The sequence below is a fragment of the Ochotona princeps genome, chromosome 19 (assembly GCF_030435755.1).
Source record: "Ochotona princeps isolate mOchPri1 chromosome 19, mOchPri1.hap1, whole genome shotgun sequence".
NCBI classification, from domain to species: domain Eukaryota; kingdom Metazoa; phylum Chordata; class Mammalia; order Lagomorpha; family Ochotonidae; genus Ochotona; species Ochotona princeps.
In genome coordinates, this window is record NC_080850.1 from 22,290,172 (window position 1) to 22,304,193 (window position 14,022).

The following is a 14,022-nucleotide window of genomic DNA, read 5'->3' on the forward strand; positions in this document are numbered from 1 at the left end:
AAGCTCTTAGAGCTCAAATAACCCAGTTTATCTGTAGCTCCTGTGGGTGCTAATGCAGCTCAGCTTGGCTGCAGCCCAGGCCTGCTGGAGCGGCTGTGAAGGCATGGCCACCAGGGAAGACATTTAGCGCCACCTTGTTAAGCTTGAATCCCTGGCAAAGAGCTGGGGTGATTTCAGCTTCACAGGGGAACCACAGAATGTATTGGAGAGAAGGAGTAGGTAAGTGATAGGGCCTGTGTTGCACCTGTCTTGGCTGTGAGAGAACTCTTGGAGCAAGTTTGTCATCCTTTAAGCCCCTTGGCACGTGGCAGTTTGGGGCCAGGGAACTCTGCTGGGGTTTGGGGGTGGCTCTCCTGTACATGGTAGGATGTTTGGTGGCATCCCTGGCAATCTATCCAGGCCTTAAGAGTCAATAGTATCTTTAGGTGTTGTTAAATGACCCCGGAGAGGGCAGAAGCAACCCCTTGCAGGAAGCACAGTACAAGATACCCTTTTCTTCCTAACCTGTGCCCATGCTTTTCTGCCAGGTTTTTGGGAGCTTTTCCACCATGACTATTGCCTTTCTGGGTCTGGCCATCTACTTGCTCCACTGTGCAACCTGTGAGAAACCCCTAGAAGGAATCCTTTCATCTTCAGCTTGGCACTTCACCCACTCCCTCTACAATGCCACCATCTATGAGAACTCTGCGCCCAAAACCTATGTGGAGAGCTCTGTGAAAATGGGTGTCTACCTCGCAGATCCCCAGTGGACAGTGAGGTACCGAATCATCTCCGGGGATGTGGCCAATGTTTTTAAAACAGAGGAGTACGTGGTGGGCAACTTCTGCTTTTTGAGGATAAGGACAAAGAGCAGCAACACGGCCCTTCTCAACAGGGAGGTGCGAGACAGCTACACTCTCATCATCCAAGCCACGGAGAAGACCTTGGAGTTGGAAGCTTTGGCTCGCGTGGTGGTCCACATCCTGGACCAGAACGATCTAAAGCCTCTCTTCTCCCCGCCTTCATACCGAGTCACCATCCCTGAGGATATACACCCCAGGAGCTCCATCTGCAAGGTGACTGCCACAGACGCAGACCTGGGCCAGAATGCCGAGTTCTACTACACCTTCAACACGAGGTCAGAGGTGTTTGCCATCCATCCCACCAGCGGTGTGGTCACCGTGGCTGGGAAGCTCAATGCTACCTGGCAAGGGAAGTATGAACTGCAGGTGCTGGCCGTGGACCGCATGCGGAAAATCTCTGAGGGCAAAGGTTTTGGCAACATGGCTGCCCTGGTCATCCATGTGGAGCCAGCTCTCAGGAAGCCCCCTGCCATTGTTTCGGTAGCCATGACTCCACCAGGTGACAATGAGGATATCACCTACGCTACCGTGGTGGTCAACACAGATGATTCAGGAACTGCTGTGGAATCTGTGGAAGTTGTTGGTGGTGACCCTGGAAAGCACTTTAAAGCAATCAAATCTTACGCCCAGAGCAACGAGTTCAATTTGGTGGCCATCAAAGACATCAACTGGATGGAGCACCAGCAAGGCTTCAACCTCAGCCTCCAGGCCACGGGTGGGGGCAGATCTCCTTCCCATTCCCCGCCCTGGGGCTTCCACCTGCCTGCCTCTGCACTGGTTTCTCTCCGATTCGAGAAGACTACCTACAGGGTGCAGCTTAGTGAGTTTGCCCCCCCTGGCAGCCGCGTGGTGAGGGTGAGAGTAACTCCGGCCTTCCCCAACCTGCAGTATGTGCTGAAGCCATCCCCTGGGAGCACAGAGTTCAGACTGAACACACGCACTGGGTTGATCACCACCACGAGGTTCATGGACGTGCACGATGGCACTCACTACCAGCTGCATGTCAGAACCACCCTAGGCCTGGCCTCTACAGTGGTCATCATTGACATCATGGACTGTAACAACCATGCCCCTATTTTCAACAGATCTTCCTACGAGGGCACCCTGGATGAGAACATCCCTCCAGGCACCAGCGTTCTGGCGGTCACTGCCACAGACTTGGATCCTGGGGAGAACGGGTTCATCACTTACTCCATCACTGGTCCCAAAGGCGTGCCATTTTCCATCGATCCTTATCTGGGGATCATCTCCACCTCCAAACCCATGGACTACGAGCTCATGAGAAGAGTTTATACCTTCCGGGTTCGGGCATCAGATTGGGGCTCCCCCTTTCGCCGAGAGAAGGAAGTATCCATTTCTCTCAGGCTCCAGAACTTGAACGACAACCAGCCTATGTTTGAGGATGTCAACTGCACAGGATCTATTGGCCGAGACTGGCCGGTGGGGAAGTCAGTGATGACCATGTCAGCCATAGATGTGGATGAGCTACAGAACCTAAGATACGAGATTGTGTCAGGCAACGAGCTAGACTATTTTGACATCCATCACTTCTCTGGAGTGGTATCCCTCAAGCGGTCTTTGATAAATCTTACTGTGGGTCAACCCACCAGCTATTCACTCAAGATTACAGCCTCCGACGGCAAAAACTATGCTTCTCCCACCACGCTGAATCTCACTGTGGTAAAGGATCCTCGTTTTGAGGTCCCCGTGACCTGTGATAAGACAGGGGTACTGGCACATTTCACAAAGACCATCCTTCACTCGGTTGGACTTCAGAACCAGGAGTCCAATGAGGATGAGTTCATGTCCTTTAGCATGTATCAGGCCAATCGTCACCCCCCGCAGTTTGAGGACCACTTCCCCCAGTCCATTGACATCCTTGAGCGTGTCCCCATTGACACCCCCTTGGCCCGCCTGGCAGCCACTGACCCTGATGCTGACTTTAATGGCAAACTGGTCTATGTGATTGCAGATGGCAACGAGGAGGGCTGCTTTGATATTGAACTGGAGACAGGGTTGCTCTCCGTAGCTGCTTTGCTGGATTACGAAACCACCAGCTTCTATATCCTCAATATAACTGTGTATGACCTCGGCACTCCCCAGAAGTCCTCCTGGAAGCTCTTGACGGTGAACGTGAAAGACTGGAATGACAACGCCCCCAGATTCCCTCCAGGAGGGTACCAGCTAACCATCTCGGAGAACACAGATGTTGGAACCACAATCGCAGTGCTGAAAACAGAAGATGCCGACTCTGAGGACAATGGGAGGGTTCGCTACTCCCTGCTGAGCCCAACAGAAAAGTTCTCCCTGCACCCTCTCACCGGGGAACTGGTTGTCACGGGACCCCTCGACCGGGAATCAGAACCTCAGCATGTCCTCAAGGTGGAGGCCAGGGACCAGCCTCGCAAGGGCCACCAGCTCTTCTCTGTCACAGACCTCATAGTCACGTTGGAGGACACCAATGACAACTCCCCACAGTGTATCACAGAGTTCAGCAGCCTGAAGGTTCCAGAGGACCTGCCCCCAGGCACAATCTTGGCCTTCTTGGACGCCTCTGACCCCGACCTGGGCTCTGCAGGTGAAGTGCGTTATGTCCTATTAGATGATGCCCATGGGACCTTCAGGGTGGACCTGACGACTGGCGCACTGAGTCTAGAAAGGGAGCTGGACTTTGAGAGGCGGGCTGGATACAATCTGAGCCTGTGGGCCAGTGACAGTGGGAAGCCCGTGGCCCGCAAGACTCTGTGCCACGTGGAGGTGATAGTCCTGGATGTGAACGAGAACCTCCACCCGCCACGCTTCGCCTCTTTTGTGCACCAGGGCCAGGTGCAGGAGAACAGCCCCTCGGGAACTCCAGTGCTGCTGGTGGCTGCTCACGATGACGACAGTGGCCTGGACGGGGAGCTCCAGTACTTCCTGCGGGCTGGCACTGGTCTTGCTGCCTTCAGCATCAATCAGGACACAGGTACATTGGCGGGGAGGGAGGATGAGAGTGCCGTGCAGGGGAGGAGAGACCAAGGGGAAATCAGGGAATGTCCAGAGAGGAACAGGGATTCTCCCTCCTGTTTTTTTTTTTTTTTTTTATCCTAAATTTCTCACTAGTGGAGAAGTAACCATATATGGTTACTTCATAAAGCTCATGGGAAAATGGAAATAAAAGATACATTCATTTTGCTGTGAAAAAAGCTTTTTTAAAATTTGACAATCTTTACATAATTAGGATAAAAAGTTCAAGCACTACAGGAAAATGGGTAAGACAATTAGTTCCATATTGTTTCCTTCATATATCTGAGGTAAAAGGGAATTTTAAGGGAGAAGCCCCACCCAGTCTCCCACCCGCCCCAGGTCCCTGATGTGGGGCATGCTCTGAGGGTCTTGCTCAAGTGGTCTTGATAGTTCAACAGTTCTGAATTGCTGCCAATCTCGCCACTCCAAGCACGGCCCTGCATAGAGGGTCTTCACAAAGCTCATGAAAGACTTATGAATTTCAAAATAAAGTTTTATTCTTTCTCTGCAAATGTTTTGAAGTAGCCTCTTTCATATTTATGTGTGTATGTGCATATGTAAGCATGCACATTTATACATATGTTCATGTATATTTTGTGCATGAACGTGACAAGCTGATGAAATTTGTTTAAGTTTTGAAAAGTTTAGTAAGTTGGTACATAACCTTCTGAGTTTTTCTCTTTGTACCTGGTATTATCATTCATCATTCTATTACTATGAAAATCTACGTTGGGGGTAGTACTATGGCATAGCCAATTAAGCTGGCCCTGCAGTGCTGGAATCCCAAATGGGCACTGGTTTAAGACCCAGCTGCTCCACTTCCAATCCAGTCCCCTGCTAATGCACCCGAGAAAGCAGGAGAGAATAGCCCAAGTTCTTGGGCTTCTGTTCCAAAGTGGGAGAGTTGGATGAAGCTCCTGGATCCTGGCTTCAGCCTGGCCCAATCCCAACCCAATCTATCACAGCCATTTGAACAGCAAAACAAATAGAAGATCTCTTTCAAGTAACTAAATATTTTTTAAGAAATGCAACGGACAGTGAGTTAGTTCTGTAATTTACTTTTTCTCCTGTAATACAACATGAGGACATTGTTTATCAGTGCACACAATATTTTCTATTCTTTATTGGCTGCCTATTCTTCTATCATTTGAGTCTAACATTGTTGTTTACCTGCTTTTGTTCAAATGTATATCTATCTCTATAAGGAAAAAAGAACTTAAAAATGAAGTTTCTGAGTCAAAGGATATCTATAGTTATTTATTTATTTATTTATTTATTTATTTATTTATTTATTTATGTTGGAAAATCAGATCTACAGAGAGAAGGAGAGACAAAGATCTTCCAGCCACTGACTCACTCCCCAAGTGGCTGCAACGGCCTGATCTGAAGCCAGGAGCTTCTTTGGGTCTTCCATGTGGGTGCAGGGTCCTAAGGCTTTGGGCTGTCCTCAATTGGTTTCCCAAGCCACAATCAGGGAGCTGGATGGGAAATGGGGCAGCTGGGATATGAACCTGTGCCCTTATGGGATCCTGTCACATGCATGGAGAGGATTTTAGCTATTAGGCCATTGTACCAGGCCCTATACATTCTTAATGGTAGTGGATATTTCATGTTGTCTTCCAAAGAGATGATACCAACATATCTATTTAAAGCTTCATAGAAAGTAAGTGCCAGTCAGCAAATGATCATGGAGCTCCCATCAGGCATAAGGTCCTACAACAGTCACGGTGAGATGATCCTAGAGTAATTAAGGAGGTTACTGGCTTCAGGCACTTATAGCCGGTAGGGGACTTGTTTCCAAACGAAAGGGCAGGACAGTGCAGTGGGAAGGGCACCAGAACGAGAGTCAGTTCCAGGCCCAGTGCTTCTGCTGACTTGCTACAGGATCCTGGCCAATTCATGCTTCCTCAGTTTCCCAACTGCCATCTATGACATACTATAGTTCTGAGCACAGGACATGCCTTCTCCTCACTCCCGCACCCAGCCCAGCTTGCTGAGTGTAATTTGTGACCGTTTAGAGTGTAAGCTTCTTTTGCTCACTTAGACCCCAACTGTTTTGAAAAAACAAACAAAAAAAATTTATTGAAAGGCAGAGCTATCAAGCGAGAAGGAGCGACAGAGAGCTTTTTAACTGTTGCTCCATTCCCCAAAGTTATTCCCCAGTGGCTGAGGCTGGGCAAGACAGAAGCCAGGAACCAGCAGCTTGATTCAGGTCTCCCACTTTGATACAGTGGCCCATCTTTCTCTGTCTTCCCTGATGCATTAGCTGTATTGGAAGTGGAGTGACCAGGACTGGCACCCACATGGAATACTGGCATCGTAGGCAACAGATTTGCTGTGGCCCAAAGGACACTAGGAAACTGGCCCAAAGGACCTCAGTTTCTAAAGCAATAAGCAATCCGAGGAGTAGTTGAGCTGGAGAATGAAGCCAAGCCCTAAAATCATGAAGGGATGGAGAAGGGAACATAGTTGATTTATTTAACCCCTTCACCCTTAGACTGATTTCTGCCAGGACTTAAAAGTGTGAAGGAAACCATTTAAAGGAAACCAAATGGAAATCTCACATATAGAAGGTGGGATAAATCAGTGGAATCCAGTTTGAAAGCATTAGGAAAAAGTAAGTTGACTGCCACTGTCTTCTAGAAATCCTCCCCAAGCCCAAATGCTGGAGACATGGGTCTGTTTGGCAGAGAAACACTGCAATGGGCCTTGATAAGGGCATTAATTCCTCTGTGTTTTACCCTGCCACCCACACCGTACCAGCAGCAGTCCTCGGTTGTGTGGAGTACCATTGACACACCCTCTTCACAGCAGAGCTGCAGGGGTGCTAGGTAGAGGGATTCTGAAAGCCTCTTAAAGCTCTGAAATATCTTGGATTTGATTCACTGTTCCCAGGAATGATCCAGACTCTGGCACCCTTGGACCGCGAGTTTGCACCCTTTTATTGGCTGACGGTACTGGCGGTGGACAGGGGTTCCGTGGCCCTCTCTGCTGTCACTGAAGTCTACATAGAGGTCACAGATGCCAATGACAACCCACCCCGCATGTCGAGACCTGTGTTCTACACCTCCATCCTGGAGGGTGTGCCAGTGGGCACCTCCGTGCTTCAGCTGGAAGCCTGGGACCCAGACTCCAGCTCCAAAGGGAAGCTGACCTTCAATATCACCGGCGGGGACCACATGGGATTCTTTAGTATTCACCCTTTCACAGGTAAGGGCCCAGCAAGCTGGGTGAAGCACCAAAATGGTGGTTCACAGCCAGAATCACTAGCATCTGTTGGAAACTTGTGTGCAAGCCAAATGGTCAGGGGTCTCCCTGGGCCTGCAGACTCAAGATTCCAAGAGTGGGGCCCAGCAGTGTTTCAACAACTTATTCAGTGCATGCTGAAGTTTGAGAACACTGCTCTAAAAGGCCATTGCCATGGGAAAAGAGGGAAGAATTGGTTATCTGCTTTCTTTCCTTGAGGCCCTGGGGGAAGCTAAGCTGGTTGCCTGCTGATTAAGATGGGACTATTTCAGATCTCCACAGCTCCCAAACAGGCTCCTCCCCTAAGTCACAAGCCAGGATTGAATCCCTTCACCCTAGTTTGACTCATTCCAATCTTACCCACAGAGTATGACAAGAGAACTGAGTCATGCCAACTCTCCTATCGGCATTTGTCTCCAGTGCCAGATCATCTAGGGCTGGGCCAACAGCAGCTCCCTGTGCAGCTCACGCTCGTGTCCTCTGGTCCACTCCATCCCCACCATCCTCAATTATATTATTCCCATTTATGCCAACCTGCCTGGCTCTCTTTAGCAGGAGGGTTTTAGAGTCGATTCCCACTGCTGTGGAGACTGCTAAAAAAACCATGTCCTCCTCTTGGGGTTGAATAACAAACCTACTATAGGTTTGCTGCAACTCAGAGCCAGTGTGACTCAACAAGTTGAAACTAGATTTATAGATTATGACATCCAACTTCCTAAGGCAGATGAGAAGACAGAGCCCTCCTCTGCCTCATCCGACCCAGCTGGCTCCAGGAGAAGCTGGGCCTGGTTCCCCCAGAGCAGGAGACTTCCAGCATGTAAGCCCAGAAGGATCTTGAATATCTCCCAATTCAGTTCCTCTTCTGAAAGAGGAGGTTGGGGTTGAAGCAAGGAGTAAGGAGGGAGCCGCCTGCAGTCAAGGGCCAGGCAGAGGAGTTAGTGAGTCCCCTCTTTGGGCCTTTAGGCTGGATCTGAGGTTGGCAGTGCCTTGGTAGGGAAAGGAAGGGATTGAGGCAGGAAGCATTGTCCTGCCTGGGGCAGGGGTCTCCCAGTCCCAAAGACCCTGACTGCCTCCCCAGCCCTGCTGCAAATCCCAGCACTCTACCATCCAACACATGAAAACTTCAGGTGCATTTGGATACCAGGCCCTTTCTAGATGTAAAATGACAGAAGCCAAATCTAGGTTGGCTGAAGCACTGAGAGATGTTTTTTTTTTTTTTTTTGCCTTATGGAAAAGCCCAGACATGTAGGCCCAGCTGCAGCCAGTGTTCAGATGAGGCCATGCAGGCCCTGCCTCTGCCCAGCTCTTGGCCTTACCTTTTTTGAGCAGCTTTTGCGCTCAAGACCCCACTTCATTATGGTGATAGGGTTTCACCCTGTCCTCTCAGCACATACAGCATCCAACAGACTCTCTCCTGCATGGTTCTCTTACAAATGGCAGAAACCCAATTACTCAAGCTGTCACTGTCGCCTCCCACTGTCTACATTGGCAGGAAGTTGGGGTCAGGCAGGAACCTGACCTAGGCACTCCAATACGGGATATGGGTGTCTTTTTTTTTTTTTTTTTAAAGATTTATTTTTATTGGAAAGGCAGACTTACGGAGAGGAGAGACAGAGAGAAAGATCTTCCATCTGCGGGTTCACTCTCCAAGTGGATACAATGGTCAAAGCTGAGCTGATCTGAAGCCAGAGTCCAGGAGCTTCTTCCAGGTTTCCCATGTGGGTGCAGGGTCCCAAGGCTTTGGACCATTGCTATGCTGCTTTCCCAGGCCACAAACAGGAAGCTGGATGGGAAGTGGAGCAGCTGGGATCCTGGTGGTTGCAAGGCAAGGACTTCAGCCACTAGGTTATCGCACAGATAAGAGCGCCCTAACCGCTAGGCTAAAGGTCCATCTGTGCTCAGTTTTTGACCAATGACCCCTGTCTAACGGAGATCGCAGGAAGAGCTGGGTCCTTTGGCTAACACATCATCTCTATTGTTCTCGTCCACTACTACCTTCCCCATTCTTTTCCTCACATTTCTACCCATTTTTAATGTGCTTGGTCTCCAAAGACCAGAATTCCCACCTGGGATGTCACCCCAGGGAAGCGGCCCTGAGAGCCCTTTGCTCAGCTTGTCTGCCCTTTTCCTGTGTCTTCCCAGGTCTCCTCTCCTCTGCCCGGCAGCTGGACCGGGAGAACAAGGAAGAACACATCCTGGAGGTGAGTGATGGCAGTGAAGTTGTTTGCCAAGTTGGGAAGTTTCTTAGGAAAGGCCAAGCTCTGCTCAACTGCCCCTGGGGCTATGGCTGAGAACAGGACTGGGCCCAGGGAGCAGGACAGAGGGGAGCCAAGCCTCTGGCTGTTGGTCCAGATCCTTCACTAGCTGTTCCACATTTAGGAGGGAAGGAATTTGAAACCAAGTTCAGGGTGGGCAGGAACCATTGACCATTGACTGATTAGCAATGCCTTCAGTGAGTGAAGGAGAGGGCTAAGTATGTGCTATGGACTTGTCAGGTCTGGTTTTCAATCCATTTCCCCATTGAAAGAGAGTCATTTAAGGTCAAACACTAGGTCAGTATGAAAGCCAGAATGAAATTCAGACCTTTATCTGTTAGGTGAGTGCACTTTCTGTGACATCTCTAAATTCACACACCATCCAAAGCTGTTGGGCAGGTTCCTCCTGTAGTCTTTTTTTTTTTTAAGATTTATTTATTTTTATTTGAAACTCAAATTTACTGAGAGGAGGAGAGACAAATCTTCCATCTGCTGGCTCATTTCCTCAAGTGGCTGCAACGGCCAGAGCTGAGCTGCTCCGAAGCCAGGAGCTAGGACTTTCTTCTGGGTCTCCCATGTTGGTGCAGGGTCCCAAGGCTTTGGGCTGTCCTCCACTGCTTTTCAAGGCCACAAGCAGGAGCTGGATGGGAAGTGGAGTAGCTGGGACATGAACCGGCACCCATATGGGATCCCAGGGGTTGCAAGGTGAGGATTAAGCCTCTAGGATATCGTAGTCTTAAGTGTCCCTCCTGCCTGCAGCCTTTAAGCCTTAGCAGACAGGAAACCAACACTGCTCACTGTGCTCCTGGAGCTGTGGACTTTCTTACTCCCTCTGTAAGATACAGACACGACCAATCAGCAACAATCACGTTGCCATTCTTGGGGTCGGCAGCATTCTCCCCAGCGCGGTAATAGACACCCTTCAATACCAAAACACTGTTTAGATGGGGAAGCACTGTGGGTGGAGATATCCCATCCCACCCGACGCCCTTGGAGCTGAGGATGCCAGGTGATTTGTCCCTACATGAAACAGTTCCGGATTCTGAGATGCTTCTGACGCCTTCCACCTCACTGGGGCTTTCGTTGCATGCCATCGGCCACAGGTGTGACTCAAAGGGTACCACCCCTTCCTTTGTAAACACCTTCTCATTCACTTTTTCTTACCTCAAGTGGCTTAAGGAAACCAGAGAACAGAGCTTATGAGAATGACAAGCAAATAAAAAGCAAATGGCTTCTGAGAAACGCCCCACAGCCTTCCGGAGCAGGAAGACAGCTTCTGTGCAGAGGTTCTGATTGTCTCCCTTCAGTTCCTTCCTGCCTTTCCACTGACTTTTCTAGGAATGAGATTATCTGAAAGCTGGGTTCTAAGTAGGTCATGTTTTGATAATAAAAATAAGGAACCCCAGACTGGCACCATGGCATAGCAGGCTAAGTCTTCACCTGTAGTGCCAGCATCCTATAGGGATGTCAGTTCATGTTCCGGCTGCTCCAATTCTGATTCAGCTTCCTCCTGGTTGCCTGGGGAAGCAGTAGAGGATGGCCCAAGGTCTTGGCCCTTGAACCCATGCAGGGCACCTGAAAGAAGCTCCTGACTCCTGGCTTTGGATCAGCTCAGTGCCAGCTGTTGCAACCATTTGGGGAGTGAACCGGTAGATGGAAGATATCTGTCTCTCCCTAACTCTGCCTTTCAAATAAAAATAAAACTAATTTTTAAAACATAAGGAGCAGAGACCAAAGAACAAACTGGCTAACATTTCCAGGTTGTCACAAACAGTGGTGGAGTAGTGGCGGGAGGTGATGCCTAGTGCTTTCTTCATGCTTGCTTCTGTTCCCAGGTGACTGTCCTCGACAATGGAGAACCCACCCTGAAGTCCACATCGAGGGTGGTGGTGCACATCTTGGATGTCAATGACAACCCACCTGTGTTCTCCCACAAGCTCTTCAAAGTCCGCCTTCCTGAGAAGCTGAACCCAGCATCACCTGCGCCAGTGTACAGGCTGGTGGCCTCAGACCTGGATGAGGGGCTCAATGGCAAGATCAGCTACAGTATTGAGGAGAGTGAAGAGGAGGGCTTCAGCATCGACCCCACCACGGGTGTCGTGTCATCCAGCAGCATCTTTGCAGCTGGAGAGTACAACATCCTCACGGTGAGCAGGGCAGGGAGGGAGCCCTGGAGCTGCTCAGTGGCTGTGCTGTAGGATGCAGGAGGAGGTTGGCAGGTGGCCTGGGAGGGTGGGGTTCCCCTCCAGCCAACCCAAGTCCCAACATCTGCCAAAGCACCAGAGTTCTTGGCCTGTCTCTCTGAGGGCAATGAAGTCCTTGTCGGGAAAACCTCCCTGCTCTTAAAGATGAAGATTTTAGTGAGATCTTGGTACTGTCATTTTACATTTGTGTGATTTAAAATATGTATGTCATCTACTTGAAAAGAGCTAGAGGGGCCGAGGCAGAGAGCTCATCCATCCTCTGGTTCACTCTCCAGGTGCCTGCTGCAGCCAGGGCCCAGTGACAATTTCCAAATCTGCCATCTGCTTAAGCCACATACTTGAACTATCACCCACTGTCTCCCAGGATGTGCATTAACAGGAAGCTGGCAGGCACTCCAATATGGGATGAAGGTGGCCCAGGCAGTATCTTTATCCATGGCATCATGACACCTATCCATCTTGTGTGGTCTTGGATATGCCATTTAACCTTGTTTCAGCCTTTGCTTTATCAGCAAAACAGGGATAAGAACACAGGATTTTTCTTGGCAAAAGCCAAAAAGCAAGATGGCTCCAGCATGGGTTCTTCTATCAAACCATTCTGAATTGTACCCCAGCCTCATTACCAGTCAGATACGTAAGCCAGAAGGTGAATTCATCATGCTGGACCAGTTTCCTTCTGTGAAAGGGAGGTGACATTACCTGTTGCAGGTCCTGTACAAGGATTCAATTAGATGCTTCACATAAAGCTGTTAGAGTAAGGCTGGATAATAATGAGAGCTCAATGCATTCTAAGTTCTGATATTTATAATTATTGGGAAAAGTGAAGGGCTTACATGTATGAAGTCCAGTGCAGGAACTAGCACACAGTAAGCTTTTTAGTTAATGGTGACTTGTATTATTTTTCACCAATGTGATGTTTTAAGCACAGGTTGTGTTTTGTTCAATATGCCGATAGCAACTAGCATGGTGACTATTTATGCAAGTATGCGTTGAGTGACTGAGTGGATGAAAGGCCAGCTTGGGTAGAGTTATTGAGCGCTTGGTTCTTGGCCTGGTTGCCTGGGGCATCTTACTTCTTGTCTCCAACTCTCAATTTTTGTATTGGTCTCTGCAGATCAAAGCAACAGACAGCGGGGAGCCGCCACTCTCAGCCAGTGTTCGGCTACACATAGAGTGGATCCCCACACCTCGTCCATCCTCTATGCCACTGGTCTTTGAGGAGACTCACTACAGCTTCACAGTCATGGAGACAGACCCTGTGAACCACATGGTGGGGGTCATCAGTGTAGAGGGTAGACCCGGCCTCTTCTGGTTCAACATCTCAGGTGAGGCGAGGCCTGGGGCCCAAGGCGGGGGCCAGCCTCTCCACTCTTCCAGACCAGCCCTAATCCTTGTGGCACAACCCTTCTGCTCCCTCTTATAACCCTGCTCCTTGGCAATGCACTTTGGGCTGCGAATGCCCACTGCCCCCTCGCTGGTTCTGGATAAGAGAGTACAGTAGGAATGCCACTTCTGCCAGGCTGCCCCTTTTACCCCTGCTGGGATCTCAGGAGGAACATTTATGATCCTGTTGGTAACCCCAGCCAGACTTAGGCAATGCCTCGGCTACCCCAGGTGCCTGGGCAACCTACGATGAAGGGCCCAGGAAGACACAGAGCTGAAGGCACAAACTTTGTACTTCTTTTTCCACTTGTTGTGCAAACTAACAGAGCTGACTTCATTCACTGATCAGGAGCCTGAGGCCAGCTATTTCCTGGGTCATGTTCAGTGTTCTAGTCCCAGGTCTATCTTCAAAATCAGGAAGAAATTCCCATTCTTACCCAATGAGGCACTTGGATCAAGAGTGCGCTATTCCACAATGTCCACCCTAGCTCAAAGATAAGGTAGGACATGCACCTGGCCCAAGCTCTTTAACTTCTTGGACCAACTTCTAGTTTGATGTATTGTTCTTCTAGTTGTTGGACTTCTGTTTCATACATTGTTAACACAGATGCCCTATAGAACATTTAGAAGAATGCATATCCCTGTATACAGAGAAGAAAATAAGAATCCCCGAAAGTTCTATCAGAAGGTGATGCGATCAAAACATCATTTCCTTGTAGTTATCGTTCTTTAACACACCATCAGTTACATCAAAATGTCACTTTATAGTATTTTAAAATGTGATATTATAAATATTTCCTATCACACAAATTTCTATTGAGCATTTTAAATAGCCTCATGGTATTCTATAGTTTTGATTGTTGTCTTATTAAATCAAGTTCCTCTTGTTGAAAAGTGATTTCCACTTTTTTCTATGTACAGGCACAAGATTATTTCCCCAAAGCCACGAAGCAGGCTTTATTATTCCTGCATGTCCCTAGCCTAGTATAAGATCGAGTTCTATAGAAAGTTTTAAGTCCTCCTCTGAGACTCTTGAACTCCATAGGTTTGCCGCTTTCTGTATCATTATTTGGGTCTTAATAATAA

At 49.0% G+C, this 14,022-nt stretch overlaps 1 protein-coding gene across 1 annotated transcript in view; it reads left to right on the forward strand.

The window, feature by feature from the left end:
- The first annotated feature begins 548 nt into the window (after positions 1 to 548).
- FAT2 (FAT atypical cadherin 2) overlaps positions 549 to 14,022 on the forward strand; it is a 50,079-nt gene continuing 36,605 nt past the window's right edge. The window contains exons 1-5 of the mRNA XM_058677241.1: positions 549 to 3,807; positions 6,744 to 7,058; positions 9,237 to 9,295; positions 11,185 to 11,496; positions 12,668 to 12,878. Coding sequence (XP_058533224.1) covers positions 549 to 3,807; positions 6,744 to 7,058; positions 9,237 to 9,295; positions 11,185 to 11,496; positions 12,668 to 12,878 — 4,156 coding nt within the window. The remainder of the gene's footprint in view (positions 3,808 to 6,743; positions 7,059 to 9,236; positions 9,296 to 11,184; positions 11,497 to 12,667; positions 12,879 to 14,022) is intronic.